The sequence below is a fragment of the Panthera onca genome, chromosome D1 (assembly GCF_046562875.1).
Source record: "Panthera onca isolate mPanOnc1 chromosome D1, mPanOnc1 haplotype 2, whole genome shotgun sequence".
Taxonomy (NCBI): domain Eukaryota; kingdom Metazoa; phylum Chordata; class Mammalia; order Carnivora; family Felidae; genus Panthera; species Panthera onca.
The window spans coordinates 9,413,068-9,434,204 of NC_138348.1; the positions used below are offsets into that span (position 1 = coordinate 9,413,068).

General features: G+C 52.1%; 2 protein-coding genes across 5 annotated transcripts in view; one reads left to right on the forward strand and one right to left on the reverse strand.

The window, feature by feature from the left end:
- Positions 1-122: 122 nt before the first annotated feature.
- BEST1 (bestrophin 1) lies at positions 123-10,448 on the reverse strand. Of its 2 annotated transcripts, XM_060606920.3 has the most exons (10): positions 10,287-10,448; positions 8,782-8,876; positions 8,070-8,303; positions 7,354-7,508; positions 6,917-6,994; positions 6,228-6,380; positions 4,788-4,868; positions 4,339-4,490; positions 1,468-2,115; positions 123-429 (listed from the first exon to the last, which is right to left on the reverse strand). In XM_060606920.3, the coding sequence occupies exons 1-10, from the start codon at positions 10,436-10,438 to the stop codon at positions 411-413; spliced, it is 1,767 nt and encodes a 588-aa protein (XP_060462903.3). In that variant the 5' UTR covers positions 10,439-10,448; the 3' UTR covers positions 123-410. The 2 variants fall into 2 exon arrangements, with proteins under 2 accessions (XP_060462903.3, XP_060462904.3); XM_060606921.3 differs by lacking the exon at positions 4,788-4,868.
- Positions 10,449-14,963: 4,515 nt separating this feature from the next.
- Positions 14,964-21,137, forward strand: part of RAB3IL1 (RAB3A interacting protein like 1) — a 43,469-nt gene continuing 37,295 nt past the window's right edge. The window contains exon 1 of one of the 3 annotated variants that reach the window (XM_078433566.2): positions 14,964-15,521. In XM_078433566.2, coding sequence (XP_078289692.1) covers positions 15,400-15,521 — 122 coding nt within the window. In that variant the 5' untranslated portion in view covers positions 14,964-15,399. The remainder of the gene's footprint in view (positions 15,522-21,137) is intronic. The other 2 variants (XM_060606915.3, XM_078433567.2) reach the window with 2 other exon arrangements.

Genomic DNA, 21,137 nt, shown 5'->3' on the forward strand with positions numbered 1-21,137 from the left:
TCCTCTTTGCAAAATCTGTGAGTGCTGCAGTTCAACCACGGTAACCAAATGAAATGCCTGGGAGGATTTGTATTTATTCAACTCTTTAGTTTGGAAAAGATGTCAAGGTTGGGGGTGTGGAATTCAGACAGGACGTAAGGACTCCGGATGCTGAATTTGATGTTTTGAATTACATGTTTCCGGTGATTCGGTCTAGCTTTCACAATTGTTATGTACAAAAGGCACTTAAAGGCTTAAGTAGTCCCGAAACTACTGATTTTGTTACCCATTAAGCCAACCATTTAATTCAGGCTGTCATACGAACGTATGCTTCAGTGTGGACAGCTATATGGCTATGACTGGATCAGTGTCCCGCTGGTGTACATGCAGGTAGGACCAGGCCGGCGAACCGTCCCTCTCGGGGAAACAGGCTAAGAGTGTGCTTCATCCCTAGAGAAAATTGGAGAAAGTTAACGTGAGTACAGAAGCTCTCCACTTCAGTGTTAAAACTAGTTGTGTAGTGCGGCAAAGGTTGGGACATCTAAACTACAAAACATCAGTAGTGTCAGGAGACCACAGAACCATCTCCTTGCTAACGACTACATTAATGTCCTTTCCCAAACAAGCCACAGTGATGTGTAAGTTTCTGTCTGGCTAGAGACAAAACCGATGGTAGCCCTTTTCGGGCTTTTAATCACAAAGTGTGCATTCTGACCCAGAAGTTAACTGCTTGAGAATCTAGAAATAGGAAGTTACACTTCCCACATCATGATTGGGGGTGGGGTAGGGTGGGTCTAATGGGTGAAATCCTGAATGTAGGGAAACACCTAGGGTTTTGACAGCTTTGGATGGACCCCCGAGGCAGCATGAAGAGCACACTGAAGTTCAGAAGTCCTGATGAGTTCCCCAAAGCAGTAAGATACCCCAAGGGACCTGGCCACCCTCACCTTGACCATCTACCAGTTCCCAGGGGTGTAATACTTCCCAGGATCACTGAAGGGTTGTGGGGGAGTGTTCATATGCAGTCACCCAGCTGAGGCTGGGTAGTGAGTGGAGTTCTTAGGCTACAGCCTAGAGTCCCTAGCTCTGCCTCATGGTTTTGGGTCTGCTCCTCCAAAAGTGAGCTCCAGGGATAACATGCCCACCTAAGCCTGGCCTGGTAGCCCCCAGGCATCGTTCCAGTCAGTGCAACCTCTGCTTCCTTCACCTGGGACCCAGGGGACTCTTCCTGGTGGTATCGGGTTCTTGGGGGAAATGAGCAAAAGCCCTCAGCACTTAACTAGGGCCCTTGCTGAGGTGGCCAGGTGTGTGCCCCAAGGCAATGCAAGGTGTGAGTCCAGCATGCTCTGGCAGTGAGGGAACTGTAGGAAAAATGGTGGAAGGAAGGGTAGCCTCCCAGCAAGGGAAGCTGGTGGGGCTTCCCCCCATGTGGGTGGGAGTGTGGGGAGGGGAGGAGGTGAAGTGACCTGGCTAAGGTAGAGAACAGACCTGTCTTCCAAGGCCCAGTAGGGATCTCCGTGACTTCTGAGTATTATCTCTATGTTGCTTGACTGGTCCAAATGTGATTCTCTGAGATGATGTTCCGAGGTCTCCGACACGTCGGTCAGGTTAAACTCCACGGTTTTCTTCTTCATGTGACCCACTTGTGGGTTCTCCATTGAGGACCCGACGCCATCTGAGAGCAGTTCAAAACTGTTCTCTCTGTCAGGAGTCACAGGCTGTAGGCCTTGGTCTTTGACAGCGCTGTCTGTGCCTGAGACTCTGCGAAGGCCTGAGGGTGCTGACTTTCCAGGTGGGAAGACCATAGGGGTGTGGCTGAGGGGCGTCTGGGGGGCACTGTGGTAGCCTGACCTCCCGTATAGTGCAGCAGTCTCGAAAACATCATCCTCCTCCTCAATCTTCCAAGGCTTGCCGCCTTCCTGGTTCCTAGGGTGCTGTCTGGCACTCCCGAGTTTCTTGGGCTGGCCCTCTTGGAGAAGGCCTTCTTTCTTGGGTCGCAGTAGTTTGGTCTTTGAGTTTGTCCTGGGGGGATGGTGGTCGTGGGACTGTAGCCCTAGGAAGCGGCCAATGATGCCAGTTTGAGGGTCCTCCTCCTCTTCTGGATTTGCCTGAAACCCCATGTCTTCCTTATGCAGACTGTAAAGGAGACTCGGTTGAGCAGCGGACAAGGACCAAAGCCTGACTTGACTTCTCCTTCACCCCCTCTTTTCCCCTCTCTATGGCCCAAAGCCAAAGACACACAGTGTTTCTCACTATGCCTGGACTCATCTCTCTCCCGACCCATCCTCTACTGCCCTATGAATCCTTCCAGGCCCGGCTCCCCTCACTGTTGTGTGCCTCCCTCTTGCCCGTGTTGACTAACCCCTCCCTGCCCCCCCCAACCTGGCACTTGAGGGCTCTGTCTTCATCTCCATCTTCTCGTGAGCATCCCTCACTCCAGGCGAGCAGAATACTGCTCCCCAGGTGTGGTCAGTCACATGAGGCCCAGGAGTGACTCTGGGCAGGCTGGGGGTTTGCGGTTGTTAACTGCAGAGCAGCATATCCACAAAGAAGTCTGGCTTTCTGGAAGCCCAAGGCCTTTGCTCTGCAGGGAAGAGCCCGCCTATCCCAGAGTGTGGCCTGCCCTCGCTCGTGTCCACATTCTCCCCATGCTTCAAGGCCCAGCTCCGGGTCCAGCTGGAGGCCACCTCCCAGGCCAAAGGCGGTCTCTTGTTCTATGTTCCGTCTCCACCAGGCACCTGGTACTTTGTACCTTGTATCCAGAGTTGGGGCCTTGGGTTTGAGTCCCCTCACTGAATTGTGTGTTCCTTGCAGACAAGGTCTATGTATTACCGTTCTCTGTCCTCCACCCAACCTTCAGCTGCCAGAGTACAGACCACATGGAATTCAAAAGCAACTTCCAGAAATGTTTCTGACCTGAGCAAGCCTCCAGCCTTCATGTGATCGCTTTTTCAAACCTTCCTCACACCTACTAGAGACTCGCTAATTCTAATTATGGCTTAAGAGAATATTTGGTTTTTATTTTTATGTTATTTATTAATTAATTAATTTATTTATTAACATTTATTTTTGAGAGAGCACGAGCAGGGAAGGGGCAGAGAGGGAGAGGGAGACACAGAATCCGAAGCGGGCTCCAAGGCTCCGAGCCGTCAGCACAGAGCCCGACGCGGGGCTCGAACTCGCAAACCGCGAGATCATGACCTGAACTGAAGTCAGATGCTTAACTGACTGAGCCCCCCAGACGCCCCAGATAATATGGTTTTTAAAAGCCAATAGTGCTGGGGTACCTGGGTGGCTCAGCTGGTTAAGCACCCGACTTCATCTCAGGTCACGATCTCACGGTTTGGGAGTTCGAGCCCCGCATCGGGGGTCCACCATCTGTGCAGAGCCTGCTTGGGATTCTCTCTCTCTCTCTCTCTCTCTCTCTCTCTCTCTGCCCCTGTCTCGCTTGTGCTTCCTCTTTCTCTCACTCAAAAATAAATTTTAAAAAGCCTCTCGAAGAAAAAAAAAAAAAGACAACAATGCTTAATACTGTGGAAGAAAATCTTGATGGTATGGATCCTGACATGCAGACGACTCTCTATAAAGTCCTCCCCACTCTCATACTGGGGACAGAGGGCTGTCTGGGATGGCCCTTCAGCCCACTGTGACCCTGCTGCAGCTTAGAAGGGATTCGGACGGAATCAGGGAATCAGGACCCATGGTCAGGGAAGTCTGGCTGGCTGCGGTGGGTGACCTGAGGCCTGTGCTCTGTAGCACGGAACCTACCCAGAAGTTACCTGTGATGACCCAGCGTCTTGCTGGGGACATGCTTGCCGTCCTTCCCCTCACTTCCTCCCCCTCCCCGCTTTCACTCCCCGTCCAAACACCCTGGCTTATCAGGAAACGTAGTTCCGGACCAGAGCTGGGAACCAGGCTCTGACATCCCAACTGCATCACTGATCACTGACTGCCCTTGAGTAAGTGCCTTCTTTTCTCAGGACCTGTTTCCAGCTCTGGATGTGGGGGGCTTAGACTGGCTGTACCTACAATCCCTTACGGCTTTAGGAATTACTAAACAGTTCAAGGTAAGGATGTGGAGATAGAAGCAGACACACCTGGTCCACGTGTATCACTTGCTAACTATGTGACCTTGGGCTGGACAACCCACTTAACCTCTCTGAACTTGGACTTAATCACCTGAAAACTGGAGGTACCAAACCACTGGGAGGAAAAAGAGAGTTTATACAAAGAGCTTAGCAGAATTCCCAGCACTTAGCACATATCCGATATGTATTAACCAGCGCTATTCTAAGTTTTCAGGCAGGCCCTTGCACTTGGGCTTTTCGACTCACCAAAGTGGTCCCGGGCACAGCTCACCTGATGTTGAAGGTAGAGCCTAAAAAGGAGGGTCGACGATACTGGGCGGAAGCAGCTGTATAGGGGGGTTGTGGTTCTGGATCATTCCAGTACATATCCCGCTCCATTGGGGGCAGGTCCTGGTGCATCTCGTCCACAGCCAACAGGGACACCTGGTTGCCAGGCACAGAAGGAAAATCCAGCAGAAAGGTCAGCCCAAGCAGGACCTTGAATTTGCTAGATGACTTGGAGAGGTCACTTCCCTCTCTCTGGGCCTCAGTTTCCCTACTTGTGAAATGGAGAGACTGATGCCCGTCTGCAGCCTCAGAAGTTGGGGTGAGAATCCTGTGAATGAATGGTTGGCTGGGAGGGGGCAGTTCACGGTGAGGCCTTCCTGCAGACCTGTGGGGTCCCCTCCCTGGCCCTTTCAGGGAAGGACCACAGGATAGGCGCCCCCTCTCCCCGAATACCTGCAGGCTCCTGTCGACAATCCAGTTGGTCTCAAAGTCATCATCATCCTCTCCAAATGGGTTGATGAGCTGCTCTGCCACCTTGGGGAGAGGTGAGGCTCTGGAAATCCTCAGGTAGATTCCCTGCAGCCTGCTCCCTGGCCTTAAACTTTCAGCTCCTTCTAGTTCCACACCCCCCTCGATGCCTGACCTCCCTAACCACCATCTCCAAAGCCAGTATGTCCTTCCCTTTAGGGAAGCTCTTCAGGGAAGAGCTGTCCTTCATTGTGTCACTCAGTACCAGTCATCACTGGTACCTCCCAAACCTATATGCTCCCCGGAGTTCCAGAATTCTGTGCGTTCGTTCATTTACTCATTCCAGTCTTCAAACACTCATTTACTCATTGTTTTCAATGCAACAGAGACGTTGAGGCTGTGATCAAATAAAGGGTGGCCCAGGCAGGATGAATCCTGGCAGTAACCTGTGAAGTCCCCTGACAAAGCCCCGCAGTAGGGGTGAGCTGCACTAAGGGTTCAAGGGACATCCCGTAAGCCGCTGGGGAATTTCATCCAGAAAAATGGGTGTGATCTGGTTTGAAGCGAAGATGACTGAGGGGCTGAGGGTGTGGATGGGGAAGGAATAGCTGTGTCTGTGTGTGTGTGTGTGTGTGTGTGTGTGTGTGCGCGCGCGCGCGCAAACCATGCACAGGAGGGAGGGAGGAGGCAACGTGCCATCACCACCGCTACCAAAAAATAAAGGAAAAAAAGGAAGAGACAGAGGGTGGGTGAGAAATGGAGGAAAGATCTGGGGCGCCTGGGTGGCTCACTCGGTTGAGTGTCTGACTCAGGTTATGATCTCGCGGTCCGTGGGTTCGAGCCCCGCGTTGGGCTCTGTGCTGACAGCTCAGAGTCTGGAGCCTGCTTTGCATTCTGTGCCCCTGCCTCTCTCTGCCCCTCCCCCACTCATGCTCTGTCTTGCTCTGTCTCTCAAAAATAAATGTTAAAAAATTAAAAAAAAAAAAAACGGAGGAAAGATAAAGAGATGGAGAGGAAATGGTGCTGTTCAGAACTCCTGTTAGGGACAGCTCCGGATGTAGTGGGAGGAAAACCTGGAAAAGCCACTTGGGGTGGGGATGAGACACCTTCCCCCATCCCGCCCTGGATAGATTTCTTGAGTAAGGAGAGGTGGTGCTAATCTGCCTTGAAAGGATGGGGGCTAGGATAGCCGGCTATGTCCTAGGCCTCGGGTGAAGCACTGGGATCAGACACAGGCCTCTGGCGAGTCCCGCTCTTCTCTGGGTCTCAGTTTCTTCCTATGTTAAGACACGGGGAAGGAGGAGACCAGAGGGTGGTGGGCGGGGCCGAGCAGCCCACTTTCCACATTTGAGACTCTCCTTTCCTGGCTGAGCATGGACCTCCTGGCCGTGACCTCACCCGGTCTTGTGAGGCAGAGAATCTCACCTTCAGCCAGCCAGCATAGAAAAAGAACTGCAGGAACGTGAAAACGGGCACAACGAGGTCCAGCTCATGGCCAGGATAGGCCTTGGCCGGGTTCAGAAACTGCCGCCCGATCAAGCAAGCCAGGAAGAAGCTGTAAACCGCCACGGTCACCACCTGGGAGGAAAGGGAGGTGGCAGCAGAAATGAGCTGGGGAAGGCCCTGAAGTCAGGAAGCTCCCTAGGCTGGGAGAACGAGACCTTGCTCTGACTTGTGCAGTCCAGTGAGTCTGGGTCTCTGTGATCTCTAAAACGGGGATGACAAACTGAGGGTCGATGGGGGGTGGGAGGGAGGGGGGGGTGGGTGATGGGCATTGAGGAGGGCACCTGTTGGGATGAGCACTGGGCGTTGTATGGAAACCAATCTGACAATAAATTTCGTATTAAAAAAATAGATAAAAAATAAAATAAAATAAAATAAAATAAATAAAATAAAATAGGGATGATCACACTGCCTCTGCTGGGCTGAACCAGGCAGGAGCCCGGACTCTTCCAACTTGGCACTGGAGAGGACCCGCAAAGTCCAGATCTAACTCCCAGGGGAGCCTCTTAGCCCCTACGTGAGCCCTTCCTATGACAGGCTGTTTCTCCAAGTCCTGCCAGCACCCCCCACCTCGTTTCCCAAATGGGCAGCTCTACTGGCTTAGTCCTCACCTGTGTGTACACCAGTGGGATACTGATCCAGTCATAGGCAAACAGGAGTCCACACTGAGTACGCAAGACGTTCATCTCCTGGGGAGCAGGAGGGAGGGTTGGGGTTCTGACCACCGTGTGCTCTCCCAAGCTCAAGCCCTCATGGTCCAGCCCCTGGCTGTGTGGTCATGGGCAGCTCCCTTAACCTCTTTGTGCCTCAGCCTCCTCATCTATCAAAAAGGAACCAGGATCTCCAGGGCTCACTCTAGAGAGGAAGTGGGAAGGGAACCGGGGGCAAGGGGCCACGGTGGGTTGTGGAATGCTGTTGGACAAAATCCTACAATCTCAAGGCAGGTTCTGGGAAGACCCTCAAGCCTCCTCTTTGTAGGAAACTTTGTGCAACCTCGGGCACAACCGTCCCCACTCTGCAACAGCCCCATCTGTGTCGGGAAGCTCACGTTCAACAGGCTCTGGAGCAGGACAGGGTCCCGTATTCGACCTCCGATCCACGCCTTCATTGACAGGTTGGCAAACCACACCCAGGGCACCCAGAACGTGTTGTGCGGCAAGCTCAGCTTTTCTAAGTGCTTGCGTTCCGCGGGGGTCATAAAGCCTGCGGGGTGGAGTTAAGAAGGCAGCGCGTGGGGGAACCTGCAGAAGGGACGGGCTGGCAGGGGTGGCCAGGCCAGGCCTTGCCGAAGCCCAGGATTTAGGGCCAAGTTCATTGGGACCTCTGAGCTTCTTTGCCATCCTCTTTCAACAAATGATTACTGAGTGCCTACTATGTGCTGTTCTGGCCTGAGCGCGTGAGAAGTGTCTGTCTTCTTAATGAGGACCAGCTCAGGTAAGGGCCAGGGAAGGTCAGAGACTGAAAACCCGCAGAGCTGGACGGGGAAGGACAGAGGCAGGCAGACCGGTACTTTCTTGCCGATTCCCAAAGCCCCACTCCGGGCCCTCAGTCCCCACTCTTCTCTCATCCCTCAAGGGTCCTTAGCCATATCTCAAAACCCTCCCCTCGCGTGGTTCCCCGGGCCTCGCCCCACCCACCTTCGCGCACCTGACTCCGCCCCGCCCAATTCGACCCAGGGGTCGACCCCATCCCCACCCAATCATCAGCAGGCAGGCCTCTGGCTCCACCCACCGGCCCTGCCCCCGCCCCGCCGCCCCCGCCCACCTGCTTTCACCAGATGCTGGGAACTGGGAAAGCGCTTGTAGACTGCGGCGCTGACGCTGCGCAGGATCAGTACGTTGCCCAGGTTGGCGTAGCGGATGAGCGTGCGCCGCAGCAGCCGGCCTTGCTCGTCCTTGCCCTCCACCAAGCCCGACACCAGGTTCATAAGGCGATCGGGCCATGGCAGGTTCTCGTACTGGTTCCACCAGCGGGTCACGACCAGCGTCACGTAGAAGCCTGGGCAGGAGAAGGGGGAGGGGGGCGAGGCGAGGGCCCAGGCTGCGGCCAGAGCCAAACAAGGGCGACGCCTGGTTTCTCCATCTTTGTGATGGGAGCGGGGCCCAGCCCCAACCCTCCTGGAAGGCATTCAGCAGGGGAAGACCATCGCCGCAGAAAGGCGCAAGAGCCCCAAGCTCTTGCTCCCAGAGGCCCCCCGCTTAACCCAGAAATCTGCCAGACCCCCCCCCCCACTCCTGCACAGAGGCTCCAGGGACCCTGTCAGGGCTGCCCTCAGAAACTGGGGTCTTGAGTGCCAACAGCAGGACGTCCTTCCTAATGTCTAACTTCATTCCGTCTGGGGGCAGTCCCCCCATTTCTGTGAACTGCCAAGAGGCACTGACATTCCAGTGGCCTTCACCAGCTAGTTCCTCGTAGTGTCCCTGTCTGGAGCCTGGAGCAGCCCCTGGGACCCCGACGTTCAGAAGGGGGAGCTCACCCAGCACGAAGGAAATGGGGATGAGCTGGATGTAGCTGTCGCAATACAGAGTCAGTTTCTCAAACATCACCTGCTGTTCCTCCGTGAGGGCCATCCTGGGGGGGAGGGGGATGTGTAGACATGGCTGAGACAGGTACCACGTCCAGCCAGGCCTAGGGTAGGAATGTGACTGCCGCTTTGCTCCCCCACCCTTCCCTGCCCCTTTCACTGGCCCAACCCGTCCTTCTCTGGCAACCCCAAGCCCCAAGGGGGCCTCTGCTCCATGGCTGGAAGAGGCCCCCTCAGGAGGTTTTCTGTGAGCTATAGGAAGGTCTCGCCAGGAGTCAGTTTCAGGCACCACTGACCCCCTTTTAAAGGATCCCAAGCAGGTTCAAATAGCATTTGGTGTTTAAAAAGCCTATGAGGCGCCTGGGTGGCTCAGTCGGTTGGGCGGCTGACTTCCGTTCGCGTCAGGATCTCACAGTCCGTGGGTTCGAGCCCCACGTCAGGCTCGGTGCTGACAGCTCAGAGCCTGGAGCCTGCCTCGGATTCTGTGTCTCCCTCTCTCTCTCTGCCCCTCCCCCTCTTGTGTGCGTGCGTGTGCGTGCTCTCTCAAAAATAAATAAACATTAAAAAAATATTTTTAATAAAAATATGTATGGGGGGGGAGGGTTGAATAGGTGAAGCCGGGAGGACTTTTAGGGCAGTGAAACTACTGAGTATGATACTAAAATGATGAATACATATCATTATGCATCTGTCCAAACCCACAGAATGCACAACACCGAGCGTGGACCTTGGTGTATAGTATGAACTTTGGGTGACAATGATGTGACCGTGTGGGTTCATCCATTACAACGCATAGGCCACTTTGCCGTGGGACGTTGATAGTGGGGGAGGCTGTGTGTGTTCGAGGGAGCATATGGAAACTCTCTACCTCCCGTTCAATTTTGCTATCAACTTAAAACTCTCAGAAATGAACTCTAATTTTTCTTAAAAAAGGATCTTGATGGCCTAGTAGCAACCAAAGAAAATCAATGTGCTTTGTTATTGGCATTGTAATTGTGAATCCAAGAACTTTCCCTATGTAAGAGCCCTTCAATCCATTTCGGTCATAAGTGCTTTTCTCCATTCAAAATGCTTTCGTATATTCTGTGATTGTATCTGTCCTATATTTTATTGTTTAAATAAACATGTTTATTGGAGGGGGGGAAAAGTATGGTCTGGGATTGAGCTTGTGTGGGACTCAGGAAAACAGGCTGGCTGAGTGGGACCAGGTAAGGCCTGGGTTCCCGGGCCTGTCCCCGAGTTGGGAGAAAGATACTCCTGGCCTGCCGTGAGCTGCCCTCCCAGTCTGACTCCTTTTATGTCCTCCCAGCCCCCAGCCCCCAGCCCCCAGCCCCCAGGGCTTGGCTAGGAGCTCAGGTCAGCCTTATAGGACTCTGGTCCTGTAAGAGCGTCCCCCTAGTTGTTCCAAGCCCCAGCCGCGCCCCTCCCAGGCCCCACCCCAGCCTGTCCCCCTGCACCTGTAAATGAAACGGATGATGTAGTAGCTGAGCAAGAAGATGAGGAACTCGCCATAGATCAGCTTGTAGATGCTGCCGCGCCAGCACAGGAGCAGGCGGGAGAAGGAGCCTAAGCGGGCATTAGCCACTTGGCTTGAGTAGGTGACGGTCATGACTGAGCACGGGGGGCACGCTAGTAGACAGACAGGGAGGGACACCGATGAGGGCCTGGCAGGGAGCAGGGGGCTTGGTCAGAGCTTGTCTGGGCGTCATGAGTGATCTTAGCCAGGACTCCTCCCTGCTCTGGGCCTCAGCTTTCCTGTCTGGACACTGGGAGGGGGATGAGGTGGCCTCAAAGGCCCTTTTGGCTCTTCTTGACTGTGGGACATGGGAAGCCAGGGAAGTGAGCCCAGAGCTGCCCACAGCCTTGGCAGAGAAGACACAGATAGGTCTGTGCCCTTAAGTTGTCTGACAGAGGTAATGACAACAGCAATAGCAAAGCCCACACATTGGGCTTGGTCCCCCGAGCCCATCTTGTTCACTAGCTCCCCAAGCACCCTCAGCCACTTTGGACCAAGACTGGTGAGGGGCCTCGTCGGTCTTGTCCACTTCCCTGTCCCCACTGCCCAGAACAGAGTCTGGCTGGTAGAGATGCTCAAATAATGTTTACTGATCAGTGACCCCAGGGCCTTTCCACTTGCTAATCGAGATGCTCAAATAATGTTTACTGATCAGTGACCCCAGGGCCTTTCCACTTGCTAATCGAGATGCTCAAATAATGTTTACTGATCAGTGACCCCAGGGCCTTTCCACTTGCTAATCCTTGTGCCTGGAGGATGCTCTTCCTAATCTGTGTGGCTCATTCCCACTTCGGGTCGTCTGCTCAGAAAGGATGCAGCCAACTACTCTACCTGGAGATAGCCTCCCAGTGCCACTGGTTCTCTGTCCCCTCATCTTATCGATTTTTCTCCATAGCATTTCTCTTGTTATACTTGAATTGGCTGTCTGCCTATTCCCGCCTTAGAATGGAAGCTCCCACTGTGTTCTCATAGCAGGTGCTCAGGAAAAACTTCCCGAAGCAATGGCTGCCACCTGCCCTCCCCCTACTCGCTCTGATGCAGCTGGGGTGGCTGTCTTTGTGCCTTGTGCACACCAAACTCATTCCCACCTCCCACCTCAGAGACTTTGCGCACACACACACACACACACACACACACACACACACACACACACACTGGTGCCCCCCCCCGCCACGCGCACATGTGCTGCCCATGTGTCCGCATCCCCCATACTGTTGCAAGGACAGCCATCTACCCCAGGGGCCCTCAAAGCCCCGGCCCCACCTGCCTGGGCCAACCGCTACTCACAGGAGGAGCTCCAGTCCTCTCAGGGAATCCCACGACATTTCTGGCCACTGGACCGACGGGACTCTTGGGGGTCCTGCGGCCAGTGACCCTGCCCATGCGTGTGTTAGGCGGTCACTTGACTGCCTAATCCGGGGCCTCCACAAAGGAGCCCTTGTTTTGGCTCCTCCTCATAATCTGCACATTAGCAGCCAGCACAGCCTGGCCAGGGCCCCTCTAATTCCTTCCTGGGGGCTGTGGGGGCTGAGACCAGGGCTAGAATTTGGGGCAACTCCCTTCCACCATGGGCCCAATCCCGCCATTTTCTCTGGCCCCTCAAATCCAGAGACTGAAGGATCTGTTTCTGACGGCTGAGGTCTTGCAGGGAGAGCTGTCGGGAGTGGGGCCGGGGCCCTGGTCCTCATCTCCGGTGCCAGGAGCTACACGAGAGAGGGAGCCCCGGCCCAGGCCCTTCGGGGTTTGGGCAGCACGGAGGGCAGTGGAAAGGACACTGGACCATGGTCAGAAGTCCTGGCTTCCAGTCCTGGCTCTGCCACCCGTGTGGCTGACCCCAGTGGGCCTCTGCGTCTCCCTAGGCCTCAGTGTCCCTATCCAAAAAGGATGGCCTCGCTTTAGGCCTCATCACCTTTTTAAGAGTGACATTGGTCTTCCTATGCTGGTGAGGAGCTCTGATTGGCTGATGGTGACATCATAGGCTTTTCGGGCTGTGATTGGCTGGCAGAATCCAGTCGGTGGGTTGGTTCATAGCTACGGAAGAAGGCGGGGGTGGGAGGCTGCTGTGTGGGGGCTGGGCCTGGTGAAGGATGACGCAGCAGCCTCGGTGTTTTTGTTGCTGGCTTTTCGCCAGCCCACGCAAGATGGGGGTATGTACCCAGGTCCCCAAGGGCAGCTGGTTAACGTCTCAGCACCTGCTTCCAAACAGTTTAATACATCAATCTATACGCAAGGGCCCTAAGCCCCTGGAAGTGATGGCTGTCCAGGACAGGCTCCTCTTGTGAAAGCTGGAAGCCCCAGGGGCTTTTGGTCTTCAGCCAGTGGCCATAGGAAGGGTCTGGAATGTATACGAAACATGCAGCTTCTCGGGATCTTGCTCCAGAGCCTGATTCGGCGACCGGGTTGGGGGTCGTGGGGGAGGGGCGGGCTGCATTTCTAACGAGCGCTGCTGGCCCACGTCTGAAGATCGCACTTTCGGAAGCCCTGATTTACAAAATGACCTGGAGCCTTAAAATCAATCCACGCCTTCCCTCCCTCCCCCCTCTCCTCCCTCCCCCTTCTCCTCCCTGCATCCCTTTCTCCCTCGTCTCTCTTTCCCTCTCTCTGACATACTCCTGAGGGTTCACAATGCTGAGATTGCAGGTGACTTGTGCGCACCACTTTTCGCCTTTGTAATTCCCCGCCTACGGGGAAAACTTACCCTTTCACAACCGCCTTGCGTATTTTTCTAATCACAGCAAACGATAAGGCCATTGCAGTTAGGAGGGGGGGGGGGGTCTCTTCGAGGACGATTTGCTACCTGCTGCCTGTGCAGTGGGAAACATCTTTCCCATCGCTGTCCTTCCCTTGAGCCTCAGCGTCCTCGTCTGGAAAATGGGACAATAGCACTACCTCAGCAATGAGAACGATGGGTGATGATTCAGTCAACTCTCCAAACCAGTGGTTCTCGTGCCCGGCTGCCGGCCCCTGGTGCGTCCGCCCCCACCCCCGCAGATTCGGTTGGGTGGACGGGCCCCGGACCCTCATGTTTTCTCAAGTTCCTCAGGCAAGGCCAATGGACAGCGTGGGTTGAGAATCACTGCTGGAAGGGTTAATTCCCTACCTTGCATTCCGTCTTCCCCCACCCAAAAATGTCTACACTCCAGGGAGAGCTCTCCACTGAGCAGATGCTCAATATATTTTTAGTTGGAACTGAAACATGTGCCTAGCACCCGTCTGGCGCGGGCATGCTCACTTAACGTTAGCTGAAGGAGTGAATGAAACACCTCCCTTTTTGCGCGCTCAGGTTCCTGCCTCCCCTATAATGACCACTGGAGGGCGCCCCTGACTCGCTGGCTCCGGCCACGGAAGCCCTGTTGGCTGATGAGCGGTCTGTAGGGACCCTGGAGCTGTCCCTGGAGGCTCCTTCTTCCCCTTCACCCTGACCAGCAGCTGTAGAGCCGTGAAAGAGAGTCGGAAGACACCGTGGCAACCGGAGCTCTCTCTCTCTCCCCTGAACTTCAGGTTCCTTGCCGATATCCCAAAAGCCCTACCAGGACCAGCTGACGGTGCTGTGCCCCCCTCCTTCCCCTCCCAGATGCCCCAGGATATCCACAGACACACCTGGTGAGAAGCCGCTCCTGGCCCCAGCCCAGTGCTAAGACAGGTAGACCCCAGGCATAAGTCGGGGTCTTTTCCAGTGGCTCCCAGCCACGAAAATGTCCCCAGCCTGCATCTCAAGGCACACAGAGAGGCTACAGCAAGCACTGATCGACCCACGCTGTGCTTGGACAAAGGGCCCCAGGATTGACCCCTGCAAGGATGGAGTCCACCCCAGTCAGGGTCATCCTCTTCTGCTTTCTGTTCCACAAAGTAGTCCTCCAACAAACCATTTCTGATGCCGGAATGAAGCCTCATCCGGTTCCTCCTGCGTCCAAAAATTCATAGTCAAATAAAAACGAAGGAAACCCTTCAGTAACTTTAACACAAAATGGCAAGTCCTCGTAGCTGTGTCAGGGACACAGAGGCCAGGGAAACTGTTACACGGAAGGGATCATTTCAGCCGGGTCCTGAGGCATGGGTAGGAGTTCGCCGGAGCTGAGAAGGACGGAGGGGTATTACATATAAGGGAAAGTCCATGCAAAGTCACGGAGGCATTTCTGAGGGACAGTTCGATAGAGTATTATTATCTCCATTTTACAGAGGAGGACCCTGAAGCTCAAGGCCTGTTGTGTCCAAGGCCACACAGCTATAAAAGTCTAGGCTGGAGCTGAAATCTGGGTCTTTTCATTTTGAATCCTGTGGCTTTTTCATGACCCGCCATCACCTTTCTAGTGGATGCCAGTTTTGGGGGTGGGGGTGGGGGCAGAGGCTTACTCTTAGGGTAGTGGCCTCTGTTGGGGTTAAAGGGAGGTCCAGGGGGATAGGAGACGCACAGAAGAGACGCTGACCGCAGCAGAGCCATAGCTCTCGAGGCCACCAGCGGAGAGCCATCTCCGGAGGCAGACAAAGCAGAGCTGGGAAGATGGGGGGAGGTTCCGGGGACAGAATGCTATGGTCTTTTCATCTAGAATCACCATGGCAACAGGAGCATCACAGAGGGCCTGCCACTGTGCCCTTCCAGGCCTGCCCCAGCTGGGCAGGAAGCAGAGGACCCAGCTTGGCTGGGGGGCAGTGGGCAGGAGGCCCTGGGGTGGCCCAACCAGCCCTGGATGCTGCCTCCCGGCTCTGTGCAGGCTACTTGCCGGCCCACACCCCTCTCTTGGGCCAATCACAGAAAGAACAGGGCAGAAGCCAAGAGAGAAAAAGGAGGGGGGCTGGGCATATCTGGTCAGAGGAGGGGAGGGACCCTACCAGCCTGGGGCCTGTAAGTAATACAGATAACAACATCTCTACACTGGGGCCAGCAGCCCCGATCCCTGAAGGGCTGGGTAGACTCAACATCCCAAGAGACGAACACATGAGCTCCGGCTCCTGTAGAAAGACAACGGGGACGGGGAGAGGCTGGGACACGCTGGGACACGCCGGGCCCAGCTTCACCAAGCCCAGTCCTGCCGATGACAATGGAATAGCATCGAATGGTCTGGAGCCAGCCCAGCCGGATACGAAAGGCAAGAGGATCCACCACAGCCTCGCGGAGAACACTGGGATCTCCGAGCGGCCCTGTCCCCATGGACTCTGCCCCACCGAGGCCAGCCAGGTGAGGCGCAGACCCCATCCACAACCCCCTTCCCCACCAGCTTAGAGCTGGGGCTAATGGGCAGGTGAGGAGGTGGGGGAGAACCCCAGGCCAGGCTTCTGAAGAACCCCGCGGGGTTTAAGAAGACCTGGGTGCTGTCCCACCTTCACTGCATGCGAGTCAGTAGCCTCAGGCTTCCTGATCTGTGGAATGGGCACATTAACGGCTGTGAGAGAACACAGATGGCTGCTCATCCACCCGCTTACTTGGTGGACAAAGACACCGAGGCGTAAGGAAAGGAACGGACTTACCTCAAGTCACAAAGAATTAGAGGCAGAGCTGGGAGGGTGTGAGGAGGCCACCTGTCCAGGTCAGAGCGGTGCGTCCCTTCACTGTTCCGGGACGTTCCTGCTGTTCAGCTCCCACGGGTGCGTGCCGAATGTCAGCTGAGCTGTGCTTAGCCCCGTGCTGGGCATTGTGGGAGGGGAAGAGAAGAAGCTATGGTTTCCCCGATATCTTGAGCGTTTACTGGGTGCCAGGCAGTGCACGGAGCGCTATTTCGAAATGGTTTCATCTCATCATCAGAACTGGGGAATAAAAGAATAGATACTTCTATTGACAGGTAACCTGTAACACCTGTTACAGGTAGGTGTCAAGGCCCAGAGAGAAGCGAAGTACCTCGTCCGAGCCTCCACTCACACCCGAGTCTCCAGGCCGTTGCAGACTGCCTCCTGGCCCTCGGTTACTGACCCCGGGTTGGTCGGCAGGTCAGGCTGCCTGGCAGCGGTGTCCTGGAGGGGACTCCTCTGCTCTGTGGGCGGCTGGACCAGGGGGCCAGATCAGGTGGGAGTCTGTGTGCCAGTTTCCAGGGCAGTCTTCTCCAGGAGGGGGCCAGGTGGGTGAAACAGACCCAAGGGCAGTGGGGAGGATGGCAGACGGGCGGGCCAGCTGAGGAGTAAGCCGTGTTGGTGGCTATCTGTTAGGTCGACGGGACCACCCAGCAAGCCGCCTTTAGTGGCCTTGAAGTGTCTCAGCCCCAGGTTGCCCGGACAACCACAGCTTCAACCCTTCTTCTCCACCGCAGCCTGGGGTTTCAGGGTTAGCAAATAAAAACACAGGGTAGTCAGTTACATCTGAATTTCGGATAAACCTCAGTGGGTCCTACACTACATAGGCCCCGGGGGGGCGGTGGGGAGGGCATCCAGAAGCAAGAGTCTTCTCTGTGTGGGCATCTCCGCTGCGGTGCACCTGCTTCATCTGCTGCTTGGGCTGCTGATTTCAGGAGCCTGGCTGCTCCAGGGGAGGTCGGGGGAAGCTTGCTGGGAATGCAGACTCTCAGGTCCCACCCTAGCCCACTCGATCAGAATCTGCGCTTTAACAAGATCCCCCGGGGAGGTCTGTGTGCACCTGACAGTTGGACAGCCTTGTTTCACACAGCAACAGGAGCGATTTAAGTTTATTCTGGCACCGTATGTTTATTGTAGGCAGCTAGGAAAATGCAGCGCGGTGAAGAAAACCAACATCACCGAAGATTATCATTTTGATGTATTTCCTTCCTGTCTTTTAACATCGAGGTAAAATGCACATGCCATCAAAGTCACGATTTTAACCGTTTTCCATGTACAATTAATTCAGTGGCTGTTACTTCATCCAACCATCGCCACTAATTCTAGAACATTTTCGTCACCCGGATGGAAGCTCAGTACCTATTACGCAGTCACTCCCCGTTCACCCCTTTCTCCCATCCCTGGTAACCATCAATCTACTTCTGTCTCTATGGCTTTGCCTTTTCTTGACATTTCATATAAATGGAAACAAAGAACGTTTGTCCTTTTACGTCTGGCTTCTTTCCCTTGGCCTAATGTTTTCAAGGTTCAGCCACATTATAGCACATGTTGGTGCTTTATTCCTTTCTGGGTTGAATAATATTCCACCGTATGGATATACCCCAGTTTGTTTATTCCTTCCTTGGTTGATGGACATCTGGATTGTTTCCATTTTTTTTTTATCTACTATGTATATTTATAGACATGTTTTTCTTTAAACGTTCAGTTCTTGGGGCGCCTGGGTGGCTCAGTCGGTTAAGCGGCCGACTTCGGCTCAGGTCATGATCTCGCGGTCCGTGAGTTCGGGCCCCGCGTCGGGCTCTGTGCTGACAGCTCGGAGCCTTGAGTCTGTTTCAGATTCTGTGTCTCCCTCTCTCTCTGACCCTCCCCCGTTCATGGTCTGTCTCTCTCTGTCTCAAAAATAAATAAATGTTAAAAAAAAAAAATTAAAAAAAAAAAAAAAAAAGAAAACGTTCAGTTCTTTGGGGTATATACCTAAGAGTGAAATTGTTGGGTCACATGGTAATTCTCTGGCTCACTTCTCAAGGAGCTGCCTGTTTTCCACAGTGGCTGTACTATTCTACATTCTTACCAGCACGGCCTGACGGATTCCTGTTTCTCCATCTTGTTATTTTCCTTAAAAACAAAAAAAACAAAAACAAAAACAAAACCATGCTATCTTAGTGGTGTCTCCTTGTGGTTTTGACTTGCATTTCCCTCATGACAAATGATGTTGAACCTCTCATGTGCCTATTGGTTATTTGCACGTCTTCACTGGAGAAATGTCTATCCAAGTCCTTTGCCCATCTTTTAATTGGATTGTATTCCTATTGTTTGAGTTATAAGAGTTCTTTATATATTCTGGATGCTAGACTCTTACAAGATATATAGGATTCACAACTATTTTTCCCCATTCTTTGGTTTGTTTTTTCACTTTCTTGAGAATGTTCTTTGATGCCCAAAAGGTTTTTTTTGTTTGTTTGTTTGTTTGTTTTTAGGGGTGCCTGGGTGGCTCAAATGGTTAAACGTCCCACTTCAGCTCAGGTTATGATCTCACAGTTCATGAGTTTGAGCCCCGCGTCGGGCTCTGTGCTGACAGCTCAGAGCCTGGAGCCTGCTTCGGATTCTGTGTCTCCCTCTCTCTGCCCTTTCTCCACTCACGTCTGTCTCTGTTTCTCAAAAATAAACATTAAAAAAATTTTTTTAAGTTTTTTTTGTTTTTTTTTTTTTTTACAAAGTTCAGTTCATTTTTTCTTTTGTTCTTTGTTCTTTTGGTGTCATATCTAAGAAATCGTTACCAAATCCAAGGCCATAAAAATTTACTGTTAAGTTTTCTTTTTTTTTTTTTTTTTTTAATTTTTTTTTTTTTTTCAACGTTTATTTATTTTTGGGACAGAGAGAGACAGAGCATGAACGGGGGAGGGACAGAGAGAGAGGGAGACACAGAATCGGAAACAGGCTCCAGGCTCTGAGCCATCAGCCCAGAGCCTGACGCGGGGCTCGAACTCACGGACCGTGAGATCGTGACCTGGCTGAAGTCGGACGCTTAACCGACTGCGCCACCCAGGCGCCCCTACTGTTAAGTTTTCTAATGGTTCTGTATCTCCAGGTCTTACACGTAGGTCTTTGACATATTTTGAGTTAATTTTTGTATGTGGTGAGAGGTAGGGGTGCAACTTCATTCTTTGTCTTTGTCTTTGTCTTTGTCTTTTTCTTTTTCTTTTTCTTTTCTTTTCTTTTCTTTTTTTTTTTTTTTTTTTTGAGAGAGGGAGAGAGAGAGTGCAAGCCAGGGAGGGGAAAATAGAGAGGTAGACAGTGGATCCGAAGCAGGCTCTGTGCTGACGGCAACAGCTTGATGTGGGGTTCAAACCCACAAACCATGAGATCATGACCTGAATTGAAGTCAGACGCTTAACCTACTGAGCCACCCAGGTGCCCTGTCTTTTTTTCCTTTTTAAGTAATCTCTACACCCAACGTGGGGCTCGAACTCAGACCCTGAGATCAAGAGTCACATGCTCTACCAACTGAGCCATCCAGGTCCCCCCCCACTGACTCTTTTCTTTTGCATGCAGATATCCAGTTGTCCAAGCACTATTATTTGAAAAGATTATTCTTTCCCCACTGAATGGTCTTGCCACTCTTGTTGAAAATCACTTGTCCATAGATGTATGGGTTTACTTCTGGACTCCTGATTTTATTCCATTCGTCTATATATCTTTATGCCAGTACCACACTGTTTTGGTTGTGCAGCTTTGTAGAAGTTTTGAAATTGGGAAGTGTGAGTTCTCCAATTTTGTTCTCCCATTTCAAGATCATTTGGGCCATGTAGGATCCCTTAAAATTCCATATGAATTTGAGGATCAACTTGCTCATTTCTGCAAAAAAGACAGTTGGAACTTTGATGGAGATTACGTTGAGTCTGTAGACCACTTTGCTTTCTTTACAATATTGTTTCTTTACAGTCCATGAACATAGGATGTCTTTTCACTTATTTAGATCTGTTTAAATTTCTTTCAACAATGTTTTGTAGTTTTCAGTGTACAAGTCTTGTACTCCTTTGTTAATCTTATTCCTAAATATTATTTTTTATAATATTATAAATGAAGTTTTCTTTTTTTTAATGTTTATTTTTGGGAGAGAGAGAGAGAGTGTGTGTGTGTGTGAGTGGGGGAGGGGCAGAGAGAGAGAGGGAGATACAGAATCCTAAGCAGGCTCCAGGCTCTGAGCTGTCAGCACAGAGCCTGATGCAGGGGGCTCAAACTCACAAACCGTGAGATCATGAACTGAGCTGAAGTCGGACGCCTAACCGATTGAGCCACCCAGGCACCCCAGTGAAGTTGTTTTTCTAAATTTCTTTTCCGGATTGTTCATTGCTAGTGTATAGAAATACAACTGATTTTTGCACATTGATCTGATATGCTGCAACTTTGCTGAATTCATTTATTAGCTATGATAATGTCTGTGTGGATTCGTTAGGATTTTCTACATATAAGATTACACCATCTACAAATAGAGACAGTTTTACTACTTCTCTTCCAATTTGGATGCCTTTTATTTACTTTCTTCCCATGGCTAAAACTTCCAGTAAAATGTTGAATAGAAGTGGCAAGACCAGACATCCTCGTAGTGTTTCTGATCTTAGGAGGAAAGCTTTCAGTCTTTCACCATTGAGTATGATATTAACTGTGGATTTTCACAGATCTCCGTTATCGAGCTAAGAAAGTTCCCTCTGAGTCCTAGTTTTATGAGTATTTTTATCATGAAAGGTGTTAGGTGGGTTTTTCCCCCCAAACTTTGTTTATTGTGGTAAAATGTAACACAACATAACATTTAAAATTTTACCCATTTCTTTTTTTTTTAATTTATGTATTTATTTTGATAGGGAGAGAGAGAATGCCAAACAGACTCCACAGTGTCAGCACAGAGCCCAATATGGGGCTTGAACTCACCAACCATGAGATCATGACCTGAGCTAAAATCAAGAGTCAGATGCTTACCTGACTGAGCCACCCAGTGATCATTCCAACAAATGCCCTCCTTAATGCCCATCACCCATTTGGATCATCCCCCTACCCAACACCCCTCCAGCAACCCTCAGTTTGTTCTCTGTATTTAAGAGTCTCTTATGGTTTGCCTCCCTCTCTGTTCTTATGTTCTTCTTCCTTCCCTTCCCCTATGTTCATCTGTTGTGTTTCTTAAATTCCACATATGAGTGAAATGATATATTTGTATTTCTCAGACTAACTTATTTCGCTTAGCATGATACAATCTAGTTCCATCCAGGTTGTTGCAAATGGCAAGATTTCATTC

Bases quoted from the DNA above. Each gene is read 5' to 3' on its own strand.
- BEST1 (XM_060606920.3), bottom strand. From the start codon at position 10,438: ATGACCGTCACCTACTCAAGCCAAGTGGCTAATGCCCGCTTAGGCTCC. The intron at 8,304-8,781 runs GTGAGCTCCCCC...TCTCCTGCCCAG, and splicing joins CCCCATTTCCTTCGTGCTGG to GCTTCTACGTGACGCTGGTC. The intron at 4,491-4,787 runs GTATTCGGGGAG...CCTGGCAACCAG, and splicing joins TTGTCGACAGGAGCCTGCAG to GTGTCCCTGTTGGCTGTGGA.